The sequence below is a fragment of the Pristiophorus japonicus genome, chromosome 4, assembly GCF_044704955.1.
Source record: "Pristiophorus japonicus isolate sPriJap1 chromosome 4, sPriJap1.hap1, whole genome shotgun sequence".
In the NCBI taxonomy this organism is placed as follows: Eukaryota; Metazoa; Chordata; class Chondrichthyes; family Pristiophoridae; genus Pristiophorus; species Pristiophorus japonicus.
In genome coordinates this window covers 309,416,225-309,439,949 of record NC_091980.1, presented here as the reverse complement: position 1 = coordinate 309,439,949, position 23,725 = coordinate 309,416,225, and the positions used below count along the sequence as shown (strand labels likewise).

The 23,725-nt window shown below is 46.7% G+C and overlaps 1 protein-coding gene across 1 annotated transcript in view; it reads right to left on the bottom strand.

Annotated features, from left to right (window-relative positions):
• The window catches only part of LOC139262798 (uncharacterized), a 33,750-nt gene extending 19,078 nt beyond the window's left edge, over window positions 1-14,672 (bottom strand). Inside the window, exons 1-2 of the mRNA XM_070877950.1 lie at window positions 14,477-14,672; window positions 121-394 (exon numbers count right to left, since the gene is read on the bottom strand). Coding sequence (XP_070734051.1) covers window positions 121-394; window positions 14,477-14,672 — 470 coding nt within the window. The remainder of the gene's footprint in view (window positions 1-120; window positions 395-14,476) is intronic.
• Between the last annotated feature and the right edge of the window lie 9,053 nt (window positions 14,673-23,725).

Genomic DNA, 23,725 nt, shown 5'->3' with positions numbered 1-23,725 from the left:
CAGATGGGTGACTAGAAGTGTACACCAGACCTAGGATAATAACTGGGAATGGATACACACATATCATAGTGACTAGATATGCTAGGAGAATCAGTGGAGCTGCCCAGATGTTTCCCTCACCTGTTTTCAGTGAGTGACTCGTTGCTGGCCTTTAATTCTGCTCCACGTTTTGTTGTTGGCAAATTGAACCTGGTGGACTTCGCTGACAAGGTGCGAGAGACAACTCTCATTGGCTGCTTACTGCCTGACTGACAGTTGTGTGAATGTGTGCCCTGCCACATTTGCGTAAAGGCAGTCATTTGATCTGATCCAGGCCGGCTCTTCATTCTTTCCTTTATGATCCTCAACCTTGTATTTGCACTATCCAAGGTATCCACCCGCTCCTCACTGAAAACTAAGAAAGGAGAGACAAAAGTGTCACAAAAAGTAGAACCAGAGCCACTCAATGTAATGTGTCCTATAGAGCCTATGTGTCAAGCTCAGCAGTTAAAGTCGGCAGGATATTCATACAAGGGCCTATCACTGTTGAATCCAATCTTGTCATCACCTAGCATCCAACCATGCTGTAGGGGGTGCTCTGGTCTACACTGAGTAAGAAGGTTGTGGGTTCATGTCCCACACTTGAGCACAACAATCTAAGCTGACACTCCACTGCAGTGCTGAGGGAGCGCTGCACTGTCAGAGGTACCGTCTTTCGGCTGAGACATTAAGCCGAGGCCCTGTCTGCTCTCTCAGGTGGATGTAAAAGATCCCATGGCACTGTTTCGATGAAGAGCAGGGGAGTTCTCCTTAGTGTTTTGGCCAATATTTATCCCTCAATCAACATAACAACAGATTATCTCATCATTATCACATTGCTGTTTGTGGGAGCTTGCTGTGCACAACTTGGCTTCTGCATTTCCCATATTATAACTGTTAAGTCCTGACTCTAATGTACTGACTTACACGAGACACATGCTGAAGTCAAGGTCACTCAGGACCTGCACCTTTAATTCCAGCTCTCCAGTGCTGCGCTTGCCTGAGACCTCCTTTTATATACCTCAGTGGGACAGGTATGGAGTGTCTCCTGCAAGTGCACCCCTGGTGGTAAGGTATGCTTATTGTTACAGGTCATATCCAGTTACAGTTATGTATAGTATGGTAAGATACAGTAATGTGAGATACATGACATCACCCTCCCCCAAGGTCTTATTGCCTTTATCGATTCAGTCTCTCAGGCGGTCTGCGCTCTCGCGAGGAACGTCTTAGTTGTGGTTCAGTTGTTTGCCTTGGTGCCTGTTTTTCGTTCGGTGTGATTGCTGGTATCTCGCCTGGGCTGTCTGTTTCGTTCAGTGTGATTGCTGGTATCTCGCCTGGGCTGTCTGTTGAAATTGCCCTTTCCTCAGGTTGTTCCACCTGTCTGTCCACCAGGTGTGGTGCGAGTTCCACATTGTAATCTGCCTCTGGTTCTTCAGTGTTATCAGTGAATCTATTCTTTACTTGGTCTATATGCCTCCGGCAGGTTTGGCCATTGTCCATTTGTACAACCAGTAGCCTGTTTCCCTCTTTGTCTGTTACTGTCCCTGCAAGCCATTTGGGACCCCTGCCATAGTTTAGCACAGACACTTTCTCCCCTATCTCATTCCATCTCCCCCTTGAATTTCGAGTTAGCTTTTGACGCTTAGCCTCAACAATTTCATGCAAGTCTGGGAGGATTAACGAGAGCCTGGTCTTTAAGGTTCATTTCATCAATAGTTGCGCGGGGGGAACCCCAGTCAACGAATGCGGACGAGATCTGTATGCCAGCAGCAGTCGCGACAGGTGGCTCTGCAGCGTGGGACCTTTTCAGAATGGCAGGCAGTGACTAGTGGGGTACCGCAAGGTTCTGTGCTGGGGCCCCAGCTGTTTACATTGTACATTAATGATTTAGACGAGGGGATTAAATGTAGTATCTCCAAACTTGCGGATGACACTAAGTTGGGTGGCAGTGTGAGCTGCGAGGAGGATGCTATGAGGCTGCAGAGTGACTTGGATAGGTTAGGTGAGTGGGCAAATGAATGGCAGATGAAGTATAATGTAAAAACAGAGAGACAGACAATTATCTGAATGGTGACAGATTAGGAAAAGGGGAGGTGCAACGAGACCTGGGTGTCATGGTACATCAGTCATTGAAGGTTAGCATGCAGGTACAGCAGGCGGTTAAGAAAGCAAATGGCATGTTGGCCTTCATAGCGAGGGGATTTGAATACAGGGGCAGGGAGGTGTTACTACAGTTGTACAGGGCCTTGGTGAGGCCACACCTGGAGTATTGTGTCCAGTTTTGGTCTCCTAACTTGAGGAAGGACATTCTTGCTATTGAGGGAGTGCAGCGAAGGTTCACCAGACTGATTCCCGGGATGGCGGGACTGGCATATCAAGAAAGACTGGATCAACTGGGCTTGTATTCACTGGAGTTCAGAAGAATGAGAGGGGATCTCATAGAAACGTTTAAAATTCTGACGGGTTTAGACAGGTTAGATGCAGGAAGAATGTTCCCAATGTTGGGGAAGTCCAGAACCAGGGGTCACAGTCTAAGAATAAGGGGTAAGCCATTTAGGACCGAGATGAGGAGAAACTTCTTCACCCAGAGAGTGGTGAACCTGTGGAATTCTCTACCACAGAAAGTTGTTGAGGCCAATTCACTAAATATATTCAAAAAGGAGTTAAATGTCGTCCTTACTACTAGGGGGATCAAGGGGTATGGCAAGAAAGCAGGAATGGGGTACTGAAGTTACATGTTCAGCCATGAACTCATTGAATGGCGGTGCAAGCTCGAAGGACCGAATGGCCTACTCCTGCACCTATTTTCTATGTTTCTATGGTTCTACCTTGGATTTTAAGCATGCCTTGTTTATGATCTGCACTGCTCGCTCCGCCTGGCCATTGGAGGCCGGCTTGAAAGGTGCCGTCTTAATGTGATTTATACCGTGGTCAACTATAAAATCGTGAAATTCTGCGCTGTTGAAGCACGGACCATTATCACTGACCAATATGTCAGGAATGCCGTGCGTTGCGAACATGGTTCCAAGGCTCTCCACAGTGGTGGAGGTGGTGCTCAAGTTTAAAATGGTGCACTCGATCCATTTTGAAAATGCATCAACGACTATGAGGAACATTTTGCCCATGAATGGGCCCGCATAGTCTACATGTACCCGCCACCACGGTTTGGTGGGCCAGGGCCAGGGGATTAGGGGAGCCTCCCTGGGGGCTTTACTGAGTTGGGCACAAATGGTGCACCGACGGACGCAGAGCTCTAAGTCTGCGTCAATGCCAGGCCACCAGACGTGGGATCTGGCTATGGCCTTCAGAAGGACGATCCCCGGGTGCTTGCGATGGAACTCCCGGACAAACGCCTCTCTGCCTCGCAAGGGCATAACTACTCGGTTGCCCCACATCAGGCAGTCTGCCTGTAGTGAGGGTTCATGCATGCGCCTATGGAAGGGTTTGACCTCCTCGAGGCAGGCATCTCGAGCCTCTGCCCAGTCACCGGTTAAAACGCATCTTTTAACTAGAGATAACATGGGGTCGCTGGTCATCCAGGCTCTGATTTGGCGAGCCGTCATGGGTGAACCTGTGGATTCAAAGGCATTCACAGCCCTGTTCGTCGGACCCTTCTGTGGTTGCCAGGGGTAGCCTACTAAGCGCATCGGCACAGGTGTCTGTGCCTGATCTGTGCCTTATCGTGTAGTCGTAAGCCGCCAGCATGAGTGCCCACCACTGAATGCGCGCCGAGGCGTTGGCGTTGATTGCCTTGCACTCGGATATTAGGGACGTGAGGGGTTTGTGGTCGGTTTCTAATGCAAACTTGGCCCCGAAAAGGTATTGGTGCATCTTTTTGACACCGTACACACATGAAGCGCCTCCTTCTCAACCATACCGTACCCGCGCTCCGCCCGCGAAAGTGACCTGGAGGCATAAGCAACGGGCTGCAATTTACCCGCATCATTGACGTGCTGTTAAACGCACCCGACCCCGTACGCTGACGCATCACACGTAAGGACTAACTTTTTGCCTGGGTCAAAAAAGGGTAAAACACTCTTGGAACATAGAAGGTTGCGTGCCTTATTGAAGGCGCGTTCTTGGGCGTCCCCCCAAAACCAATCACACCCCTTTCTGAGTAGCACGTGGAGAGGCTCCAGCAGCGTGCTCAAGTTCTGCATAAAGTTCCCAAAGTAATTGAGTAGCCCGAGAAAGGTACGCAGTTCTGAGACATTCCGGGGCCTGGGTGCCAGGCGAATCGCTTCAGTTTTGGATTCGGTTGGGCGATTCCATCAGCGGCAATCCTTCTGCCCAAAAATTCAACCTCAGGCGCGAGAAACAGACACTTGGATTTCTTAACTCTGAGGCCTACCCGATCCAATCGACTTAGTACTTCCTCAAGGTTGTGGAGATGAGAGTCGGTGTCCCTGCCCGTGATGAGTATGTCATCTTGAAACACAACCGTCCTCGGGATGGACTTGAGCAGACTCTCCATGTTGCGTTGGAATATAGCAGCTGCCGACCTGATGCCAAATGGGCATCGATTGTACACAAAAAGGCCTCGATGTGTGTTGATGGTGGTGAGTAGCTTAGACTCTTCGGTCAGTTCTTGCGTTATATACGCAGATGTGAGGTCAAGTTTCGAGAAAAGTTTTCCTCCAGCCAACGTGGTAAATAGGTCCTCCATTCTGGGCAGCGGGTATTGGTCCTGTAGGGAGACTCTGTTTATGGTAGACTTGTAATCCCCACAGATTCGCACGGATCCATCAGGCTTCATGACGGGGACGATGGGGCTTGCCCAGTCGCTGAATTCCACGGGAGAAATTATGCCTTCCCGCAGAAGCCGGTCCAGTTCGTTTTCAATCTTTTCCCTCATCACATAAAGCACAGCTCTAGTCTTGTGATGGACCGGCCTGACATTCTGTGTGATGTAGATTCTAACTTTAGCCCCTTTGAAGGTGCCCACACCTGGCTGAAAGAGATGTTCAAAACGGCTTAGAACAGTTGAGCAGGAGGTCCGTTCCTCTGACGACATGGCGTGAACATCATCCCATTTCCAATTAAGTTCTGCTTGCCAGCTTCTCCCCAACAGAGCTGGGAGATCCCCGGGGACAATCCACAGGGAAAGTCGGTTCACCATCCCTTTGTGTGTGACTGAGAGCATGGCGCTGCCAAGGACTGAGATGATTTTTTTAGTATAGGTCCTTAGTTTGGTGTCAATCTTTGTGAGTTTTGGTCTGTTGCTTTTGTGCGACCACAGCTGTTCAAATTGTTGAACATTCATGAGGGATTGACTGGCCCCCGTGTCCAGTTCCATGTTGACGGGTATCCCGTTGAGTAGAACCCTCATCAGAATTGGAGGCGTCTTGGTGTAAGAACAGTGGACATTGATCGTGTTAACCCGCTGTACCTCGGCGTCCCGTGCACTGTTCCAACCGTCTTCTGATCCGCTTTCCGACCCTTCCAATTCATATACCAGCTGAGCTGCTGTTTTTCTGCACATGCGAGCCAGATGCCCTGTGTAGTTGCAGTTTCTGCAAACGGCATGCTGAAATCGACACACCCTGGTTGAGTGCCTTCCCCCACATCTCCAACACAGACCGTTTCCATTGTTTCCAAAGGATGAGCTGCGTCTGGCTGATCTCCCTTGAGCTTCCCTCAGTCTGTTGTTGATTGCTCGCCTCGTGGGTTGATGAGGTGTGATCGGCCGTTCATGTGGCCCTTGATTTTGATGGCTTCTGGCGCCACTGTCTGCTGTTGAAGGCCTGCTCTCCTGCCTTTGTCTGTGTGTGGGGGTAACGGTTTGTTGAACACCTTGTTCCGATGCCTCGTTGGTTGTCGTACCCGAAGCATAGATCAGCCTCGTTTCTTCTTCGCCTGCCAAGAACATCTGTGCAACCAGTGCTGCTGCCTCTAGAGTCAAGTTCTTAGTCTCTATAAGCTTTCGGAATATGCCTGCGTGGCCTATTCCTTCAATAAAAAAAGTCTCTCAGTACTTCTCTCCTTAGTTCATCGGGGAACTCACATAAACTAGCCAACCTCCGAAGTTCCGCCACGAAGTCGGGTATGCTTTGGCCCACACAGCGTCTGTAGTTGTCGAACCTGTGTCTGGCCATGTGTAGGCTGCTCGCTGGCTTCAGGTGGTCTCTCACCAGTGTGATCAACTCCTCAAACGACTTGCTTGCTGGTTTCTCGGGTGCCAGCAGGTCTTTCATTAAAGCATATGTTTTTGAGCTACAGCTGGTCAAGAGATGGGCTCTTCTCTTGTCTGCCTTATCGTCGCCCAGCCAGTCTTTGGTCACAAAGCTTTGCTGGAGCCTTTCTATAAGTCAGCTAAATTGTCTCCAGCATTGTATTTCTCATCTGAGCTGTTGGTAGCCATTCTGTGGATTCAGTGATCCCGTAACTCGTCGCCACTGTTAAGTCCTGACTCTAATGTACTGACTTACACGTGACACATGCTGAAGTCAAGGTCACTCAGGACCTGCACCTTTAATTCCAGCTCTCCAGTGCTGCACTTGCCTGAGACCTCCCTTTATATGCCTCAGTGAGACAGGCATAGAGTGTCTCCTGCAAGTGCACCCCTGGTGGTAAGGTATGCTTATTGTTACAGGTCATATCCAGTTACAGTCATGTATAGCATGGTAAGATACAGTTATATACAGTAGTGAGATACATGACAACAACAGTGACTACACTTCTTTCTTTCTTTCTTTTTTTCTTTCTTAGAACGCTGCGCCCCAATCACCTTCGCCCAGAGATCGTGACGTCATCGCTGTGTGCATCACCCCGATAGCGCCCCAGACCAGAAATTGAGTTCTGCCCCCTGCAGCAGTGCCAGATGAAAACAATGACAGCTGCAGGAGACTTGCATCGGGCGGACTGCCGCTTTGGGGGCGATGCTTAAAAGCGAGGTGGCCAAGGTAAGCAAAAAAAACTTACCTTCTCTCTTGCAGCTTTTTTTGCACATTCTTGCCTACTTACCTGGCGAGGTCCCAGCGGATTGGAAAACCACAAATGTAACGCCCCTATTTAAAAAAGGAGGGAGCGAGAAAGCAGGTAACTATAGACTAGTTAGTCTCACATCTGTCATTGGGAAAATGCTGCAGTCCATTTTTAAAGAAAACAGAAAACAGAGAGTCGGGATAAATGGGTCATTTTCTGGTTGGCAAACAGTGACTAGTGGGGTGCCGCAGGGATCAGTGCTGGGTCCTCAACTATTTACAATCTCTATATTAATGACTTGGATGAAGGGACAGAGTGTAATGTATCCAAGTTTGCTGATAATACAAAGATGGGTGGGAAAGCAAGTTGTGAGGAGGACACAAAAAATCTGCAACGGGATATAGACAGGCTAGTGAGTGGGAAAAAATCTGGCAGATGGAGCATAATGTGGGAAAATGTGAGGTTATCCACTTTGGCAGGAAAAATAGAAAAGCAAATTACAATTTAAATGAAGAAAAATTGCAAAGTGCTGCAGTACAGAGGGACCTGGGGGTCCTTGTGCATGAAACATAAAAAGTTAGTATACAGGGAAAGCAAGTAATCAGGAAGGCAAATGGAATGTTGGCCTTTATTGCAAGGGGGATAGAGTATAAAAGCAGAGAAGTCCTGCTACAACTGTACGGGGTAGTGGTAAGGCCACACCTAGAGTACAGTTTTGGTCTCCGTATTTAAGGTAGGATATACTTGCATTGGAGGCTGTTCAGAGAAGGATCACTGGGTTGATTCCGGAGATGAGGGGATTGACTTATGAAGATAGGTTGAGTAGGTTGGGACTATACACATTAGAGTTCAGAAGAATGAGAGGTGATTTTATCGAAACATATAAGATAATGAGGGGGCTCGACATGGTGGATGCAGAGAGGATATTTCTACTCGTAGGGGAAACTAAAACTAGGGGACAAAGTCTCAGAATAAGGGGCCGCCCATTTAAAACTGAGATGATGAGAAATTTCCTCTCTGAGGGTTATAAATCTATGGAATTCTCTGCCCCAGAGAGCTGTGGAGGCTGGGTCATTGAATATATTTAAGGCAGAGATAGACAGATTTTTGAGCGATAAGATAGTAAAGGGATATGGGGAGCAGGCAGGGAAGTGGAGCTGAGTCCATGATCAGATCAGTCATGATCTTATTGAATGGCGGAGCAGGCTTGATGGGCCAAATGGCCTAATTCTGCTCTCATTTCTTATGTTCTTATGTTCTTATTAAAGAAGCAGAAGCAGGACATTTGGAAACGCTTAATACAGTCAAAGAGTCAGCGTGATTTTATGAAAGGGAAATCATGTTTGACAAATTTGCTGGAGTTCTTTGAGGATGTAATAAGCAGTGTGGATAATAGGGAACCAGTGGATGTGGTGTATTTGGATTTCCAGAAGTTGTCACATAAAATGTTGAAGGTGCCTGTGTGTGAGTTCTTTTAATGGTGGGTGGAGTGACAGGGACTGTGCTTCTCGTATTGGACTGTTCAGTCACCTAAGAACTAATTTTTAGAGTGGAAGCAAGTCTTCCTTGATTCCAAGGGACTGCCTATGATGATGATATAAAAGGTTACTGCACAACAGAAAAGATCACGGGGTTCGGGATAATATATTAGCATGGATAGAGGATTGGCTAACTAACAGAAAACGGAGAGTCAGGATAAATGAGTAATTTTCCAGTTGGCAAATGGTAACCAGTGGGGTGCCGCAGGGATCGCTGCTGGGGCCTCAACTATTTACAATCTATATTAACAACTTGATGAAGGGACCGAGTATAATGTAGCCAAGTTTGCTGATGATACAAAGATGGGTGGGAAAGCAAGTTGTGAGGAGGACACAAAGAATCTGCAAAGGGATATAGACAGGCTAAGTGAGTGGGCAAACATTTGATAGATGGAGTATAATGTGGTAAAATGTAAGATTATCCACTTTGGCAGGAAAAATAAAAAAGCAAATTATTATTTAAATGAAGAGAGATTAAAAATGCTGCTGTACTGAGGGATCTGGAGGTCCTTGTGCATGAAACACAAAAAGTTAGCATACAGGTACAGCAAGTAATCAGAAAGGTGAATGGAATGTTAGCCTTTATTGCAAGGGGGATAGAGTATAAAAGCAGAGAAGTCCTGCTACAACTGTACAGGGTATTGGTGAGGCCACACCTGGAGTACTGCGTACAGTTTTGGTCTCCGTATTTAAGGTAGGATATACTTGCATTGGAGGCTGCTCAGAGAAGGTTCAGTAGGTTGATATCTGAGATGAGGGGGTTGACTTATGAAGAAAGGTTGAGCAATTTGTGCCTATGCTCATTGGAGTTTAGAAGACTGAGAGGTGATCTTATTGAAACATATAAGATACTGAGGGGGCTCGACAAGGTAGAGTGAGTCTAGAACTAGGGGGCATAGTTTCAGAATAAGTGGTCGCCCATTTAGAACTGAGATGAGGAGAAATTTCTTCTCTCAGAGGGTCGTAAATCTGTGGAATTCTTTGCCCCAGAGAGCTATGGAGGCTGGGTCATTGAATATATTTAAGGTGGAGTTAGACAGGTTTTTGAATGATAAGGGAGTGAAGGGTTATAGGGAGCGGGTAGGGAAGTGGAGCTGAGTCCATGATCAGATCAGCCATGATCTTATTGAATGGCGGAGCAGGCTCGAGGGGCCAAATGGCTGACTCCTGCTCCTATTTCTTATGTTCTTATTATGTGCGATCGATCAGACCGCACTCTGCTTGAGTGCCGGGCTGATCGCATGGTGTCACGGCTGCCCTCGTGGAGAAAGTAAGTTTCTTTTTTCTTTGCGGTGCCTGCAGTGATGGCCGTTCCCTGTAAGGGAGGGAAGGAGCCTTTCAACGAGGCAGCGCTGCAAGACCCAGTGTACAGCACTGCTGAACTCACTGCCCCGCCTGCTGCTGATTACGCTCCAAGAAGGAAGTGGAGCGCTTGATTTAGTGCTCCACTTCCTTCTTGAAGCGCAAACGCCAATTTTTTTAAAGTTTGAAATGATTAGCGTTCGCCACTAATTTTTCAAACTTTTAAAAGTTGACGCAACAAAAGGGGCGGTCCTCAATTTCACCCCCAACGTCCCTGAAATTCCCTGGGGGGGGGTGAGTTCCTGGGGGTGGGTGTTTGCTGATCGCCTGCTGAGCCTCCGAGGAAACAGCGGACATCGGGTTATGTCAGGTCTCCACAATTTCTGAGAGTCTCCTGGTTTCCTTGTAAGGGGTGGAACTGCCATAAGCCCCTTACAAGACAAATGACGAGGGGGGGGGGGGGTGGGGGGGTGAGGGGGCAGAGGCATGGCCTTCGTAAGCTGAGCCCCACCAGTGGGCTCCAAAATTGGACCCCTGAAGAAGAGATTCTCCTTGATTCGGCCCCTTGCTTGCCAGCTGATCGGAGTAATAGCGGGGATAGATTTGGGTGGAGGGACCAGGCCAACCATCTCCCCAACCATCGATGACCAGCAGCCACATTTCCACTGTAATGGGATAGGTAGGTGCCACAGATGTCCGAAGTGGCACTCAGAGCCACATGCAAAAGAGGCGCCCTCCCACTGACCCGCAAACACTGCCGAGTTCAGCACCGGCGTGCCCCAGCGGACATAACCTGGGCGTAACCGCTGGATCATCGCCCGTGGAAATTCAGGGCCTTGCTGTTTGAAATAAAGAAAGAGAGTTCCACTCCTCAGCACTAACATCCCTCACACTGATGAGCACAAAGGTTCTCACGCAAAAAAAAATTCATACCCACGAGGAGGATGTGACCGCCAGATCAACCCAATGCCTCAGAATGCAAGTCTAGGAACATCCCAGCTTTAATGCCTGGTCTGTGCTAAGCTAGCAGATTCTCAGCCAGAGCAGTGCTCGGGTTAGGTGGCGGAATAGTAAGTCAGGGTGCCTTCTCCTGATTGGTGCTTTAATAACTTCTCAAGGAAGAGCAGCCATGAGCAAAGCCACAGCACAGAGGAAAAAGTAGTTATATGGGGTTGAGAGTTGAGTACAGAACCATGCTTGCAAATAATGGTGAGGCTTTGAGGGGACAGGAAATTAGCCAGTTGTGGCAGAGTGCCCAGCTTCTAGCCCGCCTGTAGTCATGGTGTTGCAATGGCTGTTCCAGTTCAGCTTCTGGTCAATGGTGTCTCCCAGAATGTTGGTGGCTCTCAGGAGGTGAAGGGCTTTTTCCACAAGAGCTGAGAAAGTTAAAGGCCTGATAAAGGTTTTCAAGATTATGAATAGTTGAATGGTAATTGTAAACGGATTATTCGCATTGGTCAATGAGAGTAATGCGAAGGTATAAATTTAAGATAATCATAAAAGCAATTCAAGGGGAAGTTAGAGAAAAATGTTTTACACAGAGGGTAATCAGAATTCTCTACTACAAACTATTGAGTCCGTAAATGCTTTAAAAGGGGAATAAATTGCTTGAAAATGAAAAATATTAAAAAGTTTGGAGAGCGAGCAGGAGAATGATAATTAAATTAGGCAGCTCATGCCGTGAATAACTCCAGCAAAGGCTTGCATCAAATAGCCTGTTTCTAAGCTGTAACATTTTGTGATTTCTGTTGGAAAGTACACATCTGTGGACATCGAGTGAGGTCAGGATCCAGCAGTGTTTTAACGCTGTAATTAATCATAGAATTATAGAATGGTTACAGCACAGAAGGAGGCCATTCGGCCCGTCGAGTCCGTGCCGGCTCTCTGCAAGAGCACTTAATCCAGTCCAACTCCCCCGCCCTTTCCCCATAGCCCGACAAATATTTTTCCTTCAGGTACTTATCTAATTCCCTTTTGAAAGCCATGATTGAATCTGCCTCCACCACCCTTTCAGGCCGTGTATTCGCGATCCTAACCACTCGCTACGTAAAAATGTTTTTCCTCATTTCACCTTTGGTTCTTTTGTCAATCACCTTAAATCTGTGTCTGTGTCTCGATCTTTCTGCCAATGGGAACAGCTTCTCTCTATCTACTCTGTCTAGACCGCTCATGATTTTGAATACCTCTATCAAATCTCCTCTCAACTTTTCTGCCCTGAGAAGAACAACCCCAGCTTTTCCAGTCTATCCACATAACTGAAATACCTCAGCCCTGGAATTATTCCCATAAATCCTTCCTGCTCCCTCTCTAAGGCCTTCACATCTTTCCTAAAATGTGGTGCCCAAAATTGGATACAATACTCCAGTTGAGGCCAAACCAGTGTTTTATACAGGTTCGTCATAAATTCCTTGCTTTTGTACTTCTGCGTGAGGGAATCTAGAACTAGCGGACGTTGTTTCAGAATAAGGGGTCGGGTATTTAAAACGGAAATGAGGAGGAATTTCTTCTCTCGATGGGTTGTGAATCTTTGGAATTCTCTGTCCCAGAGAGCTGTGGAGGTTGGGTCATTGAATGCATTTAAGGTGGAAATAGATAGATTTTTGAACGATAAAGGAGTCAAGGATTATGGGGAACGGGCGGGAAGTGGAGTTGAGGCCAGGATCAAATCAGCCATGATCTTATTGAATGGCGGGGAAGGCATGAGGGGCCAAATGGCCTACTCCTGCTCCTATTTCTTATGTTCTTATGTACTCAATGCCTCTATTTATGAAGCCCAGGATCCTGTATGCATTTTTAACCACTTTCTCAACCTGCCCTGCCACCTTCAATGATTTGTGCACATATACCCCCAGGTCTCTCTGCTCATGCATCTCCTTTAGGATTGTACCCTTTAGTTTATAGTTCCTCTCCTCATTCTTCCTACCAAAATGTATCACTTTGCACTTTTCTGTGTTAAATTTCATCTGCTACGTGTCCGCCCATTTCACCAGCCTGTCTATGTCCTCTTGAAGTCTATCACTATCCTCCTCGCTGTTCACTATACTTCCAAATTTGAAATTGTGCCCTGTACACCCAAGTCCAAGTCATTAATATATATCTAGAAAAGCAGTGGTCCAAGTACCGACCCTGGGGAACACCACTGTATACCTTCCTCCAGTCCGAGAAACAACCGTTCACCACTACTCTCTGATCCCTGTCACTGAGCCAATCCCATATCCATGCTGCCCCTGCCCCTTTTATTCCATGGGCTTCAACTTTGTTGGCAAGCCTGTTATGTGGCACTTTATCAAACACCTTTTGGAAGACCATGTTTACCACGTCAACCGCATTGCCCTCATCAACCCTCTCTGTTACCTCATTAATAAACTCAATCAAGTTAGTTACGATTTGCCTTTAACAAATCCGTGCTGGCTTTCCTTAAATAATCCACACTTGTCCAAGTGACTGTTGTCCCTGATTTTTATTTCTAAAAGCTTCCCCACAACCGAGGTTAAACTGACCGGCCTGTAGTTGCTGGGTTTATCCTTACACCTTTTTTTTTGCAATTCTCCAGTCCTCTGGCACCAGCCGCGTATTTGAGGAGGATTGGAAGATTTTGGCCAGTACCTCGGCAATTTCCTCCTTAACTTCCCTCAGCATCATAGGATGCATCCCATCCGGTCCTAGTGACTTATCGCTGCCGAAATTCAGCCTCCCGAAAACGCCTCTTACCGCTGGAAAGCAGCGGCCACGCGGCGGAGTCGCCTGGCAGGCAATTTGGAGTCGAATGGCCGCTGCTAGCGAAACTCTACTAAGTGGTTTTTCCAACGGTCCCCACTTTCGCCCCACTGCTGCCGACCCCTCCGAAGTGCATCATCAAAACGCGCACCACCGATCTCCCGTACCTCCATTGAAATTCACCTCAAAAAATCTTCAGGTTGCCGAGCAGGGCCCCTGACCGCTTTGTCGGTCGTTGCACTGTCTTCGCTGTGTGCGCGACTCGGCTGTGCGGCGGATATTCAAGCGGAGGGCGCATTGCCGCGGCTGCCATTTTTTTTTTTTTTAATGTTGGCCAGCTGCCAGGTCGGCCCGACAATTATGCCCTCACCTCGGCCTGGCAGCCCCTCCAGGGTGCCAGGCCACTGGCCCAGCCGAAACCATCCCTGGTGGCCCAGTGAACCTGACAAAAAATAATCCACAGAGCTCGCAGCGACCCTCCCCTTTAAGTGAAGGGGAGAGGCGTGGTGATGCACGCGCCTGGTGACGTCATCAGCGCAAGGCTGATGACTGACAGCCTCGGAGACTCCGCCCCGCCTCCAGTTCCGCCCCCCCTAGAGTGCCCACGGCCGCACTTCCGCTCCCATGATGACCGACTTCCGGTCCGCTCTAAAAGAAATGACAAAGAGCTGAATTTCGCGAAAGCGGCCACCTCATCTGCCGTTGCGGTGAAAACACTTCAAAAGCAGTCGGTGCGGCCCACTTCGGGCGGACCTGAACTTCTACCCCATCAACTTTAAGTACAGACAGCCTTTCTCGTACCTCGGCTTTAATAATTTTTTATCTCATCCAGTATCTCCACTACCTCCTCTTTCAATATTAATGAATATTAATGAATTACAATTACATTTCTTGATACCCCAGTTAAAAAAGTGTACTCCTGCACAAAGAGCATTCCTAAAAAAAAAACACAAGTGCCCGCCTGGACAGGACATTACCTTGTTTTCCAGAGTAAGGCTGATGGCTTCTGTCCCTAATTCCTAATCTGCTACTGGCCAAATCAGGCGAGACCACGAGCAGGCATTCATCTGAACACACCTCCTCTTGATGATTGGGATCCGCGTCATGCGCGTGTGTCTGCTCTACCCGAGCTGAGTCCAGTACAGACTGGGAGTCAGTCGTCGATGAGGGCATTTCACTGCTGTAAGATATTGTGAGTAAACATATTAAGCAGCCTGTTAATTATCAATGTCAGGACCACGATTTGTAACATTCACAACAACCTCAGTGTACACTTCCTTTTTCTTGGAGGGGGCACTAGTCATTTTTAAAATTGTACGTATTTTATGCATTTAAGGAGAAATTGAATAAGTACTTGAGGGAGCAAGGAGTTGGAGGATACGGTGACAGGGTGAGAGGAAATAGAGTGAGAGGAGGCTCGTGTGGAGCAGAAATACCGGCACAGACCAGTTGTGCTGAATAGCCTATATCTGTGCTGTAAATTTGATTTAAAATTCACTTTCCTGGATGAATCATCATGATATATAAACCACTGATCGTCAGCTTGGCTCAGTTGGTTATACTCTTACCTCTGAATCATGAAAGCTCAAGGTTCAAGCTCAACTCCAGGAGTTAAGATCATTAGTACAGGTGTATAGTAGTGTAATGGTTATGTTGCTGGACTAGCAACCCAGATAACTTTAGTTCAAAAATCCTACCTTGAGAATTTGAATTCAGTTTTGACTCAATCAAAATATTTAAAAGGGAATTAAGCAGTTGAAGAAGAAAATATTAAATGGAGAAAGAAAAGGGACGTGGGACTCGAGTTGATGATTCTGATGTGGAACGGGCACAATGTACCGAAGATTCTACAACTATGAAAATCACACCAGCAATTGAAAGTATAATCCTTCCCACTTACCTGACGTTGCCTGCTGTTAGGAGGGATGGAGGCACAGCGAGAACTTTATAGAAAGTTTCTATATTTGAAAAAAAGCAAAAACATGTCATGCCTCCCCTTTATTCAGGTATCTACATCTCAACCCAGTGCAGTGCCCTTGGAGATAGGGATTGAAGCAGCAATGGCATCCTTACGTTGTTAACTGGCTCAGTGGTAGCACTCTCGCCTCTGAGTCATGAGGTCGTAGGTTCAAGTTTCACTCCAGAGACTTGAGCACAGAATCTAAGTTGACACTCCCAGTGCAGTGCTGAGGGAGTTCTGCACTGTCAGAGGTGCCGTTTTCAATTAGATGTTAAACCGAGGCCTTGTCTGCCCTCTCAGGTGAACATAAAAGATCCCGTGGCCACTATTTCGAAGAAGAGGAGTTCTTCCCGGTGTCCTGGCCAATATTTATCCCTCAACCAATTTTACGAAATACAGTTTATCTGGTCATTATCACATTGCTATTTGTGGGCGCTTGCTGTGCGCAAATTGGCTGCCGTGTTTTTGACATTACAACAGAGATTACATTTCAAAATGTACCTCATTGGCTGCAAAGCACTTTGGGATGACTTTCTTCTTCCTAATACAAGAGTGTGCTATAAGCCCTCTCCTCTCTCTCCATGACCAGCATTCTCCTCTCGCTGTTTTATCGATAACACTACACCGGTCTGAACTTTCCTTTTTTGTCCTCTTTAACGTCTTAATTTGTTGCCTTACTCATTAATCTTCAAATTTGCTTTCAATCCTAGGTCCTCAAACCTGTGAAACTCCTCAGCTCCCTCAGCGTACCTTTCCTTCTGCAATCTGCAGGAATTGAACACCCAAACTTAGAATCGTAGAATGGTTACAGCACAGAAGGCGGCCATTTGGTCCATCGAGCCCATGCCAGCTCTCTGCAAGAGCACTTTAGCTAGCCCCACATCCCTGCCGCCCTGCAATATTTTTTTTCTTTGGGTACTTATCCAACTTCCTTTTGAAAGCCACGATTGAGTCTGCCTCCACCACCCTCTCAGGCAGCGCATTCCAGATCCTAACCACTCGCTGCGTAAAAAAGTTCCCCTCAATTTGTTCTTTTTCCAATCATCTTAAACTTGGCTTTAATCAACCCATTCCTTCTTGATATATTTAATCTTCTCTTTTAATTATTATAGGGTCCAAAGTTCTGATGGGGCACCGGGTGGAACAGAGGCCTGTGGCCCGATGAACTGGACAGCTGGCATGAATCCTGGTGAGGCCCCAGGAAAGGCTCCAGAATCTTTGCATCGAGATGGGATTGATTACCCTAAATTTAGTGGCTCAGGTTCGACTTAGGAGCAATTTTTCAATTATTTTGTCTCCTTACCTTCGTCCCTTCCCGGGCCACCAATCAGCCATTGGTGATAAATGGTGTCACTCCCAGCTGCTGCTGTGGGGGGGAGGGGGCACCACTAATGTGGCCTTACAGGCGCAGAACATCCTCCTAGATAAGGATTCTAAAAAAACAACAACATACATTTCTACAGCACCTTTCACGACCACCGGACGTCTCAAAGCATGTTGCAGCCAATGAAGTACGTTTAGAGTCTAGTCACTATTGTAAAGGGACCAGATAATGTTGACCACGGCAAGTTATTTCAGCTTGTCCAGAACAGTAGAACCAGAACACATGACCTGTGCTTGGAGGAGGGTAAATTCAACACTAATCTGCAGAAACAGTGAGTGAGTGATCAATCCATGGAACAGGCGCCCTAAGCAGACAGTGGGAGCAGTTAGCGTTGATTCATTCAAATGTAAATTGGATAGATTGCTCTCATAAAGTAACATTTTGGGACACAGTATGTGAGTAATTTGAGACATGACGTGTGGTGAGTGTCGTATGCTCCGGAAGAACAGGTAACTTTGGACCTGTGGTTCCTAAAGCTCCCCACTACTGGGGTTTTCCTCACCACGTGTCTAGGTCTGTCGTAGTCTCTTGGGACCCAACATTGCCCAAGCCGTTTTATCGGCATACTAACCTGAAGCGCACTGACTTTGTGTGCTGGAAATGGCGCCAGAAAAAAGGGGCCCAATCCTGGCCCCTCTTCAGAGTCCCCAGAGTCATGGCATGACGTGCAGTCTGAAGGGGGGGTGGTGGGGCGCGGGGGCAGAGCAACAGGCCAGCACAGAAAGCACTGCCGACACCTGCGCGCATGCTCAGTGAGGGCTGCGCGCATGCTCCTGCCCTCCCAGTGCGTCCTGTGGGCTGTGAGCAGGACCCGATGCTCGCAGCCCCTATCCCCGGCCGAAGGGACGCCCGATCTCACCGTTCCCTATCCCCGGCCGAGCGGACTCCTGCAGTGGCCGGCTGGCCCGCTGAGTTCCCGGGCAGGTAGGACTTCGCTTTATTTTTTATTTAGTGGCTGTGCTTGCGTGGCTGTGCTTGAGACTTTTGATTGGCCGGGGGGGGCAGGAGGAGAGTTTTGGGGGGGTGGGGGGGAGGAGAAGAGTTTTGGGGATGGGGGAGGAGGAGAGTTTGTGGGGGGGAGAGAATGATTGTTTTGGGGGGGGGGGGGGAGGAGAGAACGAGTGTCTCTCTGGCTACCCACAACCCCCTCCCCTGTGACATCGCGGCCAGCAACTCGCATTTCTCCAGTAGGATTTACTTAATTTTTATTAGTAGTTTAATTGTTTGAGCTTTTCCTTGCAATGTTTGGTGCTTGGTTGTTGAGGACCTCTCCAGTTCCCTTCCCTCCCCTATCCCTACCCTAATGTCTACCGGATGTGCGCTGCTTTTTCTTCACTGTCCGCAAGGTATTTCAGAGCTGGCCACATACGCTGACCTAAGTCGATTCAAAGTAAGTTTTTGCTGGCCAAAGTGGCATAAATGGCCCCTCTGGAGCAAATTTTGGGGGGAAAATGGCATTTTTTAACTTGCACCAGAAAAAACAACTTACTCCAAAAAAACTGATGCCAGTCATGGCCAGGATTGGGCCGATTGATAGAGATTGATCACTAGGATTAGTCAACAACTCCATTATTAAGGCAACCGCAACCGAGACTCCAGGATGTTATGTTGCCTCCCTGGTGCAAGGGTCAACGATGCCTCGGAGCGGGTGCAGGACATTCTGAAAAGGGAGGGTGAACAGCCAGTTGTCGTGGTGCACATTGGTACCAACGATACAGGTAAAAAAAGGGATGAGGTCCTACGAGACGAATTTAAGGAGCTAGGAGCTAAATTAAAATGTAGGACCTCAAAAGTAGTAATCTCGGGATTGCTACCAGTGCCACGTGCTAGTCAGAGTAGGAATCGCAGGATAGCTCAGATGAATACGTGGCTTGAGCAGTGGTGCAGCAGGGAGGGATTCAAATTCCTGGGACATTGGAACCGGTTCTGGGGGAGGTGGGACCAGTACAAACCGGACGGTCTGCACCTAGGCAGGACTGGAACCAATGTCCGAGGGGGAGTGTTTGCTAGTGCTGTTGGAGAGGAGTTTAACTAATATGGCAGGGGGATGGGAACCAATGCAGGGAGACAGAGGAAACAAAAAGGAGACAAAAGCAAAAGACAGAAAGGAGATGAGTAAAAGTGAAGGGCAGAGAAACCCAAGGTAAAAAACAAAAAGGGCCACTGAATATATAGGAGCTGCAGGAGGGGTCAAAACTAAAAATCATGGTTTAAAAACTAGTATTAAAACATTCTACCTAAATGCACACAGCATTCGAAATAAAGTAAATGAGCTGACGGCACAAATCATTACAAATGGGTATGATTTGGTGGCCATTACAGAAACGTGATTGCAGGGTGGCCAAGACTGGGAATTAAACATACATATCTGACAATTGAGGGTGAGGAAGTACTGTCTCAAATGAGCGTACTATGCTTAAACAAAAGGGACTAAGTAGGATGAGGGCAGAGTTGACTAAAGTAGACTGGAAACACAGACTAAACGGTGGCACAATTGAGGAACAGTGGAGGACTTTTAAGGAGCTCTTTCATAGTGCACAACAAAAATATATTCCAGTGAAAAAGAAGGGCGGAAAGAGAAGGGATAACCAGCCATGGATAACCAAGGAAATAAAGGAGAGTATCAAATTAAAAACCAATGCGTATAAGGTGGCCAAGGTTAGTGGGAAACTAGCAGATTGGGAAAATTTTAAACGACAGCAAAGAATGACTAAGAAAGCAATAAAGAAAGGAAAGATAGATTACGAAGGTAAACTTGCGCAAAACATAAAAACAGATAGTAAAAGCTTTTACAGATATATAAAACAGAAAAGAGTGACTAAAGTAAATGTTGGTCCCTTAGAAGATGAGAAGGGGGATTTAATAATGGGAAATGTGGAAATGGCTGAGACCTTAAATAATTATTTTGCTTCGGTCTTCACAGTGGAAGACACAAAAACCATGCCAAAAATTGCTGCTCACAGGAATGTGGGAAGGGAGGACCTTGAGATAATCACTATAACTAAGGGGGTAGTGCTGGACAGGCTAATAGGACTCAAGGTAGACAAGTCCCCTGGTCCTGATGAAATGCATCCCAGGGTATTAAAAGAGATGGCGGAAGTTATCGCAGATGCATTCGTTATAATCTACCAAAATTCTCTGGACTCTGGGGAGGTACCAGCGGATTGGTAAGCAGAATTTTCCAATCTTGGTGTCGAGCTTAGATGCATTCTAGGCTGAGCCTGAGGTGAGTTTTTCTCAAAGGGCAACCCTTGATCTACATTTTGACTCTCTGCAACTTCAGACTGTTTGTCTGCCTGACTCGGACTCAGACAAAAATTCTGACTTTCTTTTTGACTTGTTTCTCGAACATCTGATGTAGGATTTGCTACTGGTACTCTAATTGTAACAAGACAAGTAGAGTAAAAGTAGCATTAGCTAATGTAACGCCTCTGTTTAAAAAAGGGGGCAGACAAAAGACAGGTAACTATAGGCCGGTTAGTTTAACATCTGTAGTGGGGAAAATGCTTGAAACTATCATTAAGGAAGAAATAGTGGGACATCTAGATAGGAATAGTGCAATCAAGCAGACGCAACATGGATTCATGAAGGGGAAATCATGTTTAACTAATTTACTGGAATTCTTTGAGGATATAACGAGCATGGTGGATAGAGGTGTACCGATGGATGTGGTGTATTTAGATTTCCAAAAGGCATTCGATAAGGTGCCACACAAAAGGTTACTGCAGAAGATAAAGGTACGCGGAGTCAGAGGAAATGTATTAGCATGGATAGAGAATTGGCTGGCTAACAGAAAGCAGAGAGTTGGGATAAATGGGTCCTTTTCGGGTATGAAATCTGTGGTTAGTGGTGTGCCACAGGGATCGGTGCTGGGACCACAACTGTTTACAATATATATAGATGACCTGGAAGAGGGGACAGAGTGTAGTGTAACAAAATTTGCAGATGACACAAAGATTAGTGGGAAAGCAGGTTGTGTAGAGGACACAGAGAGGCTGCAAAGAGATTTAGATAGGTTAAGCGAATGGGCTAAGGTTTAGCAGATGGAATACAATGTCGGAAAGTGTGAGGTCATCCACCTTGGGAAAAAAACAGTAAAAGGGAATATTATTTGAATGGGGAGAAATTACAACATGCTGTGGTGCAGAGGGACCTGGGGGTTCTTGTGCATGAATCCCAAAAAGTTAGTTTGCAGGTGCAGCAGGTAATCAGGAAGGCGAATGGAATGTTGGCCTTCATTGCGAGAAGGATGGAGTACAAAAGCAGGGAGGTCCTGCTGCAACTGTATAGGGTATTGGTGAGGCCGCACCTGGAGTACTGCGTGCAATTTTGGGCACCTAACCTAAGGAAGGATATACTGGCTTTGGAGGGGGTACAGAGACGATTCACTAGGCTGATTCCAGAGATTAGGGGGTTATCTTATGATGATAGATTGAGTAGACTGGGTCTTTACTCGTTGGAGTTCAGAAGGATGAGGGCTAATCTTATAGAAACATTTAAAATAATGAAAGGGATAGACAAGATAGAGGAGGAGAGGTTGTTTCCACTGGTCTGGGAGACTAGAACTAGGGGGCACAGCCTCAAAATACAGGGGAGCCAATTTAAAACCGAGTTGAGAAGGAATTTCTTCTCCCAGAGGGTTGTGAATCTGTGGAATTCTCTGCCCAAGGAAGCAGTTGAGGCTAGCTCATTGAATGTATTCAAGTCACAGATAGATAGATTTTTAACCAATAAGGGAATTAAGGGTTATGGGGACCGGGCGGGTAAGTGGAGCTGAGTCCACGGCCAGATCAGCCATGATCTTGTTGAATGGCGGAGCAGGCTCGAGGGGCTAGATGGCCTACTCCTGTTCCTAATTCTTGTGTTCTTATGTTCTTATTAACTAGCAGGATGGTAGAAGGCGACCTAGATGGACCTAGGCCTTTTATCATTTAGCAATTGCTAAATCCCTGTGAATATGGCCTTGCACTGCACCTGCTCCACTCATCAGAAACATATTTCCTAGAGGAACCATTAAACAGGTGTTAGGCCTCTCATTAACATATCCCAAGTGGCTGGACCACTCTTTAAGGTGGCCGCCTGTGACACCTAGAAAATAAGCCCGATGAGTGGCCAGAACACATGCGCTGTCCCACTGCTAAATCAGCCAGCATTGCACCCATTTTATGTCCGGAAAATGGCCACATCACATACCAATTTCAACTCCATTAACTAATATTTAATCTTATTTGCTGTTTGCAATTGGCTGCCACGTTTGCCAACATAACAACCAGTCCAAGTATTTCTTGGATTTGAAGCACCTTGAGGTGCTCTGAGGTGATATATAAATGTAAGTTCTTTCTCTCCTTACTAGTTCAGATATTGCATGCACTCACCTGGTCATGAGGAAACGAAGTCAAAACTAAGCACATTAACACATTGGCCGGAATTTTCTTTTACCTGGGTGGTTAGGGTACGGGCGTTCGCTGTGGCGGGTCGCGACTCCATTGTAGTTTCCATCCACTCCAGAAATCGACTTTGCGCTAATGGGGCCGATTACATAAGAACATAAGAAATAGGAGCAGGAGTAGGCCATTTGGCCCCTCGAGCCTGCTCCGTCATTCAATAAGATCATGACTGATCTGATCTTGGCCTCAACTCCACTTCCCTGCACGCTGCCCATAACCCTTGACTCCCTTATTAGTCAAAAATGTTTCTATATTCAATGACCCAGCCTCCACAGCTCTCTGGGGTAGAGAATTCCAAAGATTCACAACCCTCAGAGAAGAAATTCCTCCTCATTTCTGTTTTAAATAGGCGGCCCCTTATTCTGAAACTATGCGCCCTAGTTCTAGATTCCTACAAGAGAGGAAACATCTTCTCAGCATCTACTCTGTCAAGCCCCCTCAGAATCTTACACGTTTCAATACAATCACCTCTCATTCTTCTAAACCCCAATGAATATAGGCCCATCCTACTCAACCCCTTCATCTCAGGAATCAACCTAGTGAAACTTCTCTGAACTGCCTCCAATGCAGTATACCTCTCCTTAAATAAGAGGACCAAAACTGTATGCAGTACTCTAGATGTGGTCTCACCAATAGTTGTAGTTCCCTACTTTTATACTCCATCCTCCTTGCAATAAAGGCCAACATTTCATTTGCCTTGCTCATTACCTGCTGCTAACTTGTTGTGTTTCATGAACAAGGACCCCCAGATCCCTCTGTACTGCAGCATTTTGAAATCTCACCCCAGTTAAATAATAATTTTCTGTTTATTATTCCTACCAAAGTGGATTCCCACGTTATACACCATCTGCTAAATTTTTGCCCACTCACATAACCTGTCTATATCCCTTCGCAGATTTTTGCATTTTCCTCACAAGTTGCTTTACCAGCTATCTTTGTACTATCAGAAAATTTGGCTACATTACACTCGGTCCCTTCATCCAAATCAATTATATAGATTGTAAATAGTTGAAGCCCCAGAACTGACCCCACTAGTTACCGTTTGCCAACCGGAAAATGACCCATTTATCCCGACTGTTAGTTAGCCAATCCTCTATCCATGCTAATATATTACCCCAACCCTGTGAGTGCTTATCTTGTGCAGTAACCTTTTATGTGGCACATTATCGAATGCCTTCTGGAAATCCAAATACACCACATCTACCGGTTCCCCTTTATCCACCCTGCTCATTACATCCTCAAATAACTCCAGCAAATTTGTCAAACATGATTTCCTTTTCATATTAAGTCCAGCCTGCACGTTAATCGGCCTTATTGAATGGTGTGGGTCTGATGACATCATCCATTACGCCTTTTCAACCGAGATATTTAAAGGAGCCATGGCCACACTGCATTTGAAGATTAATCTAGGAGTCTGCAGACAGCACACTGTCAA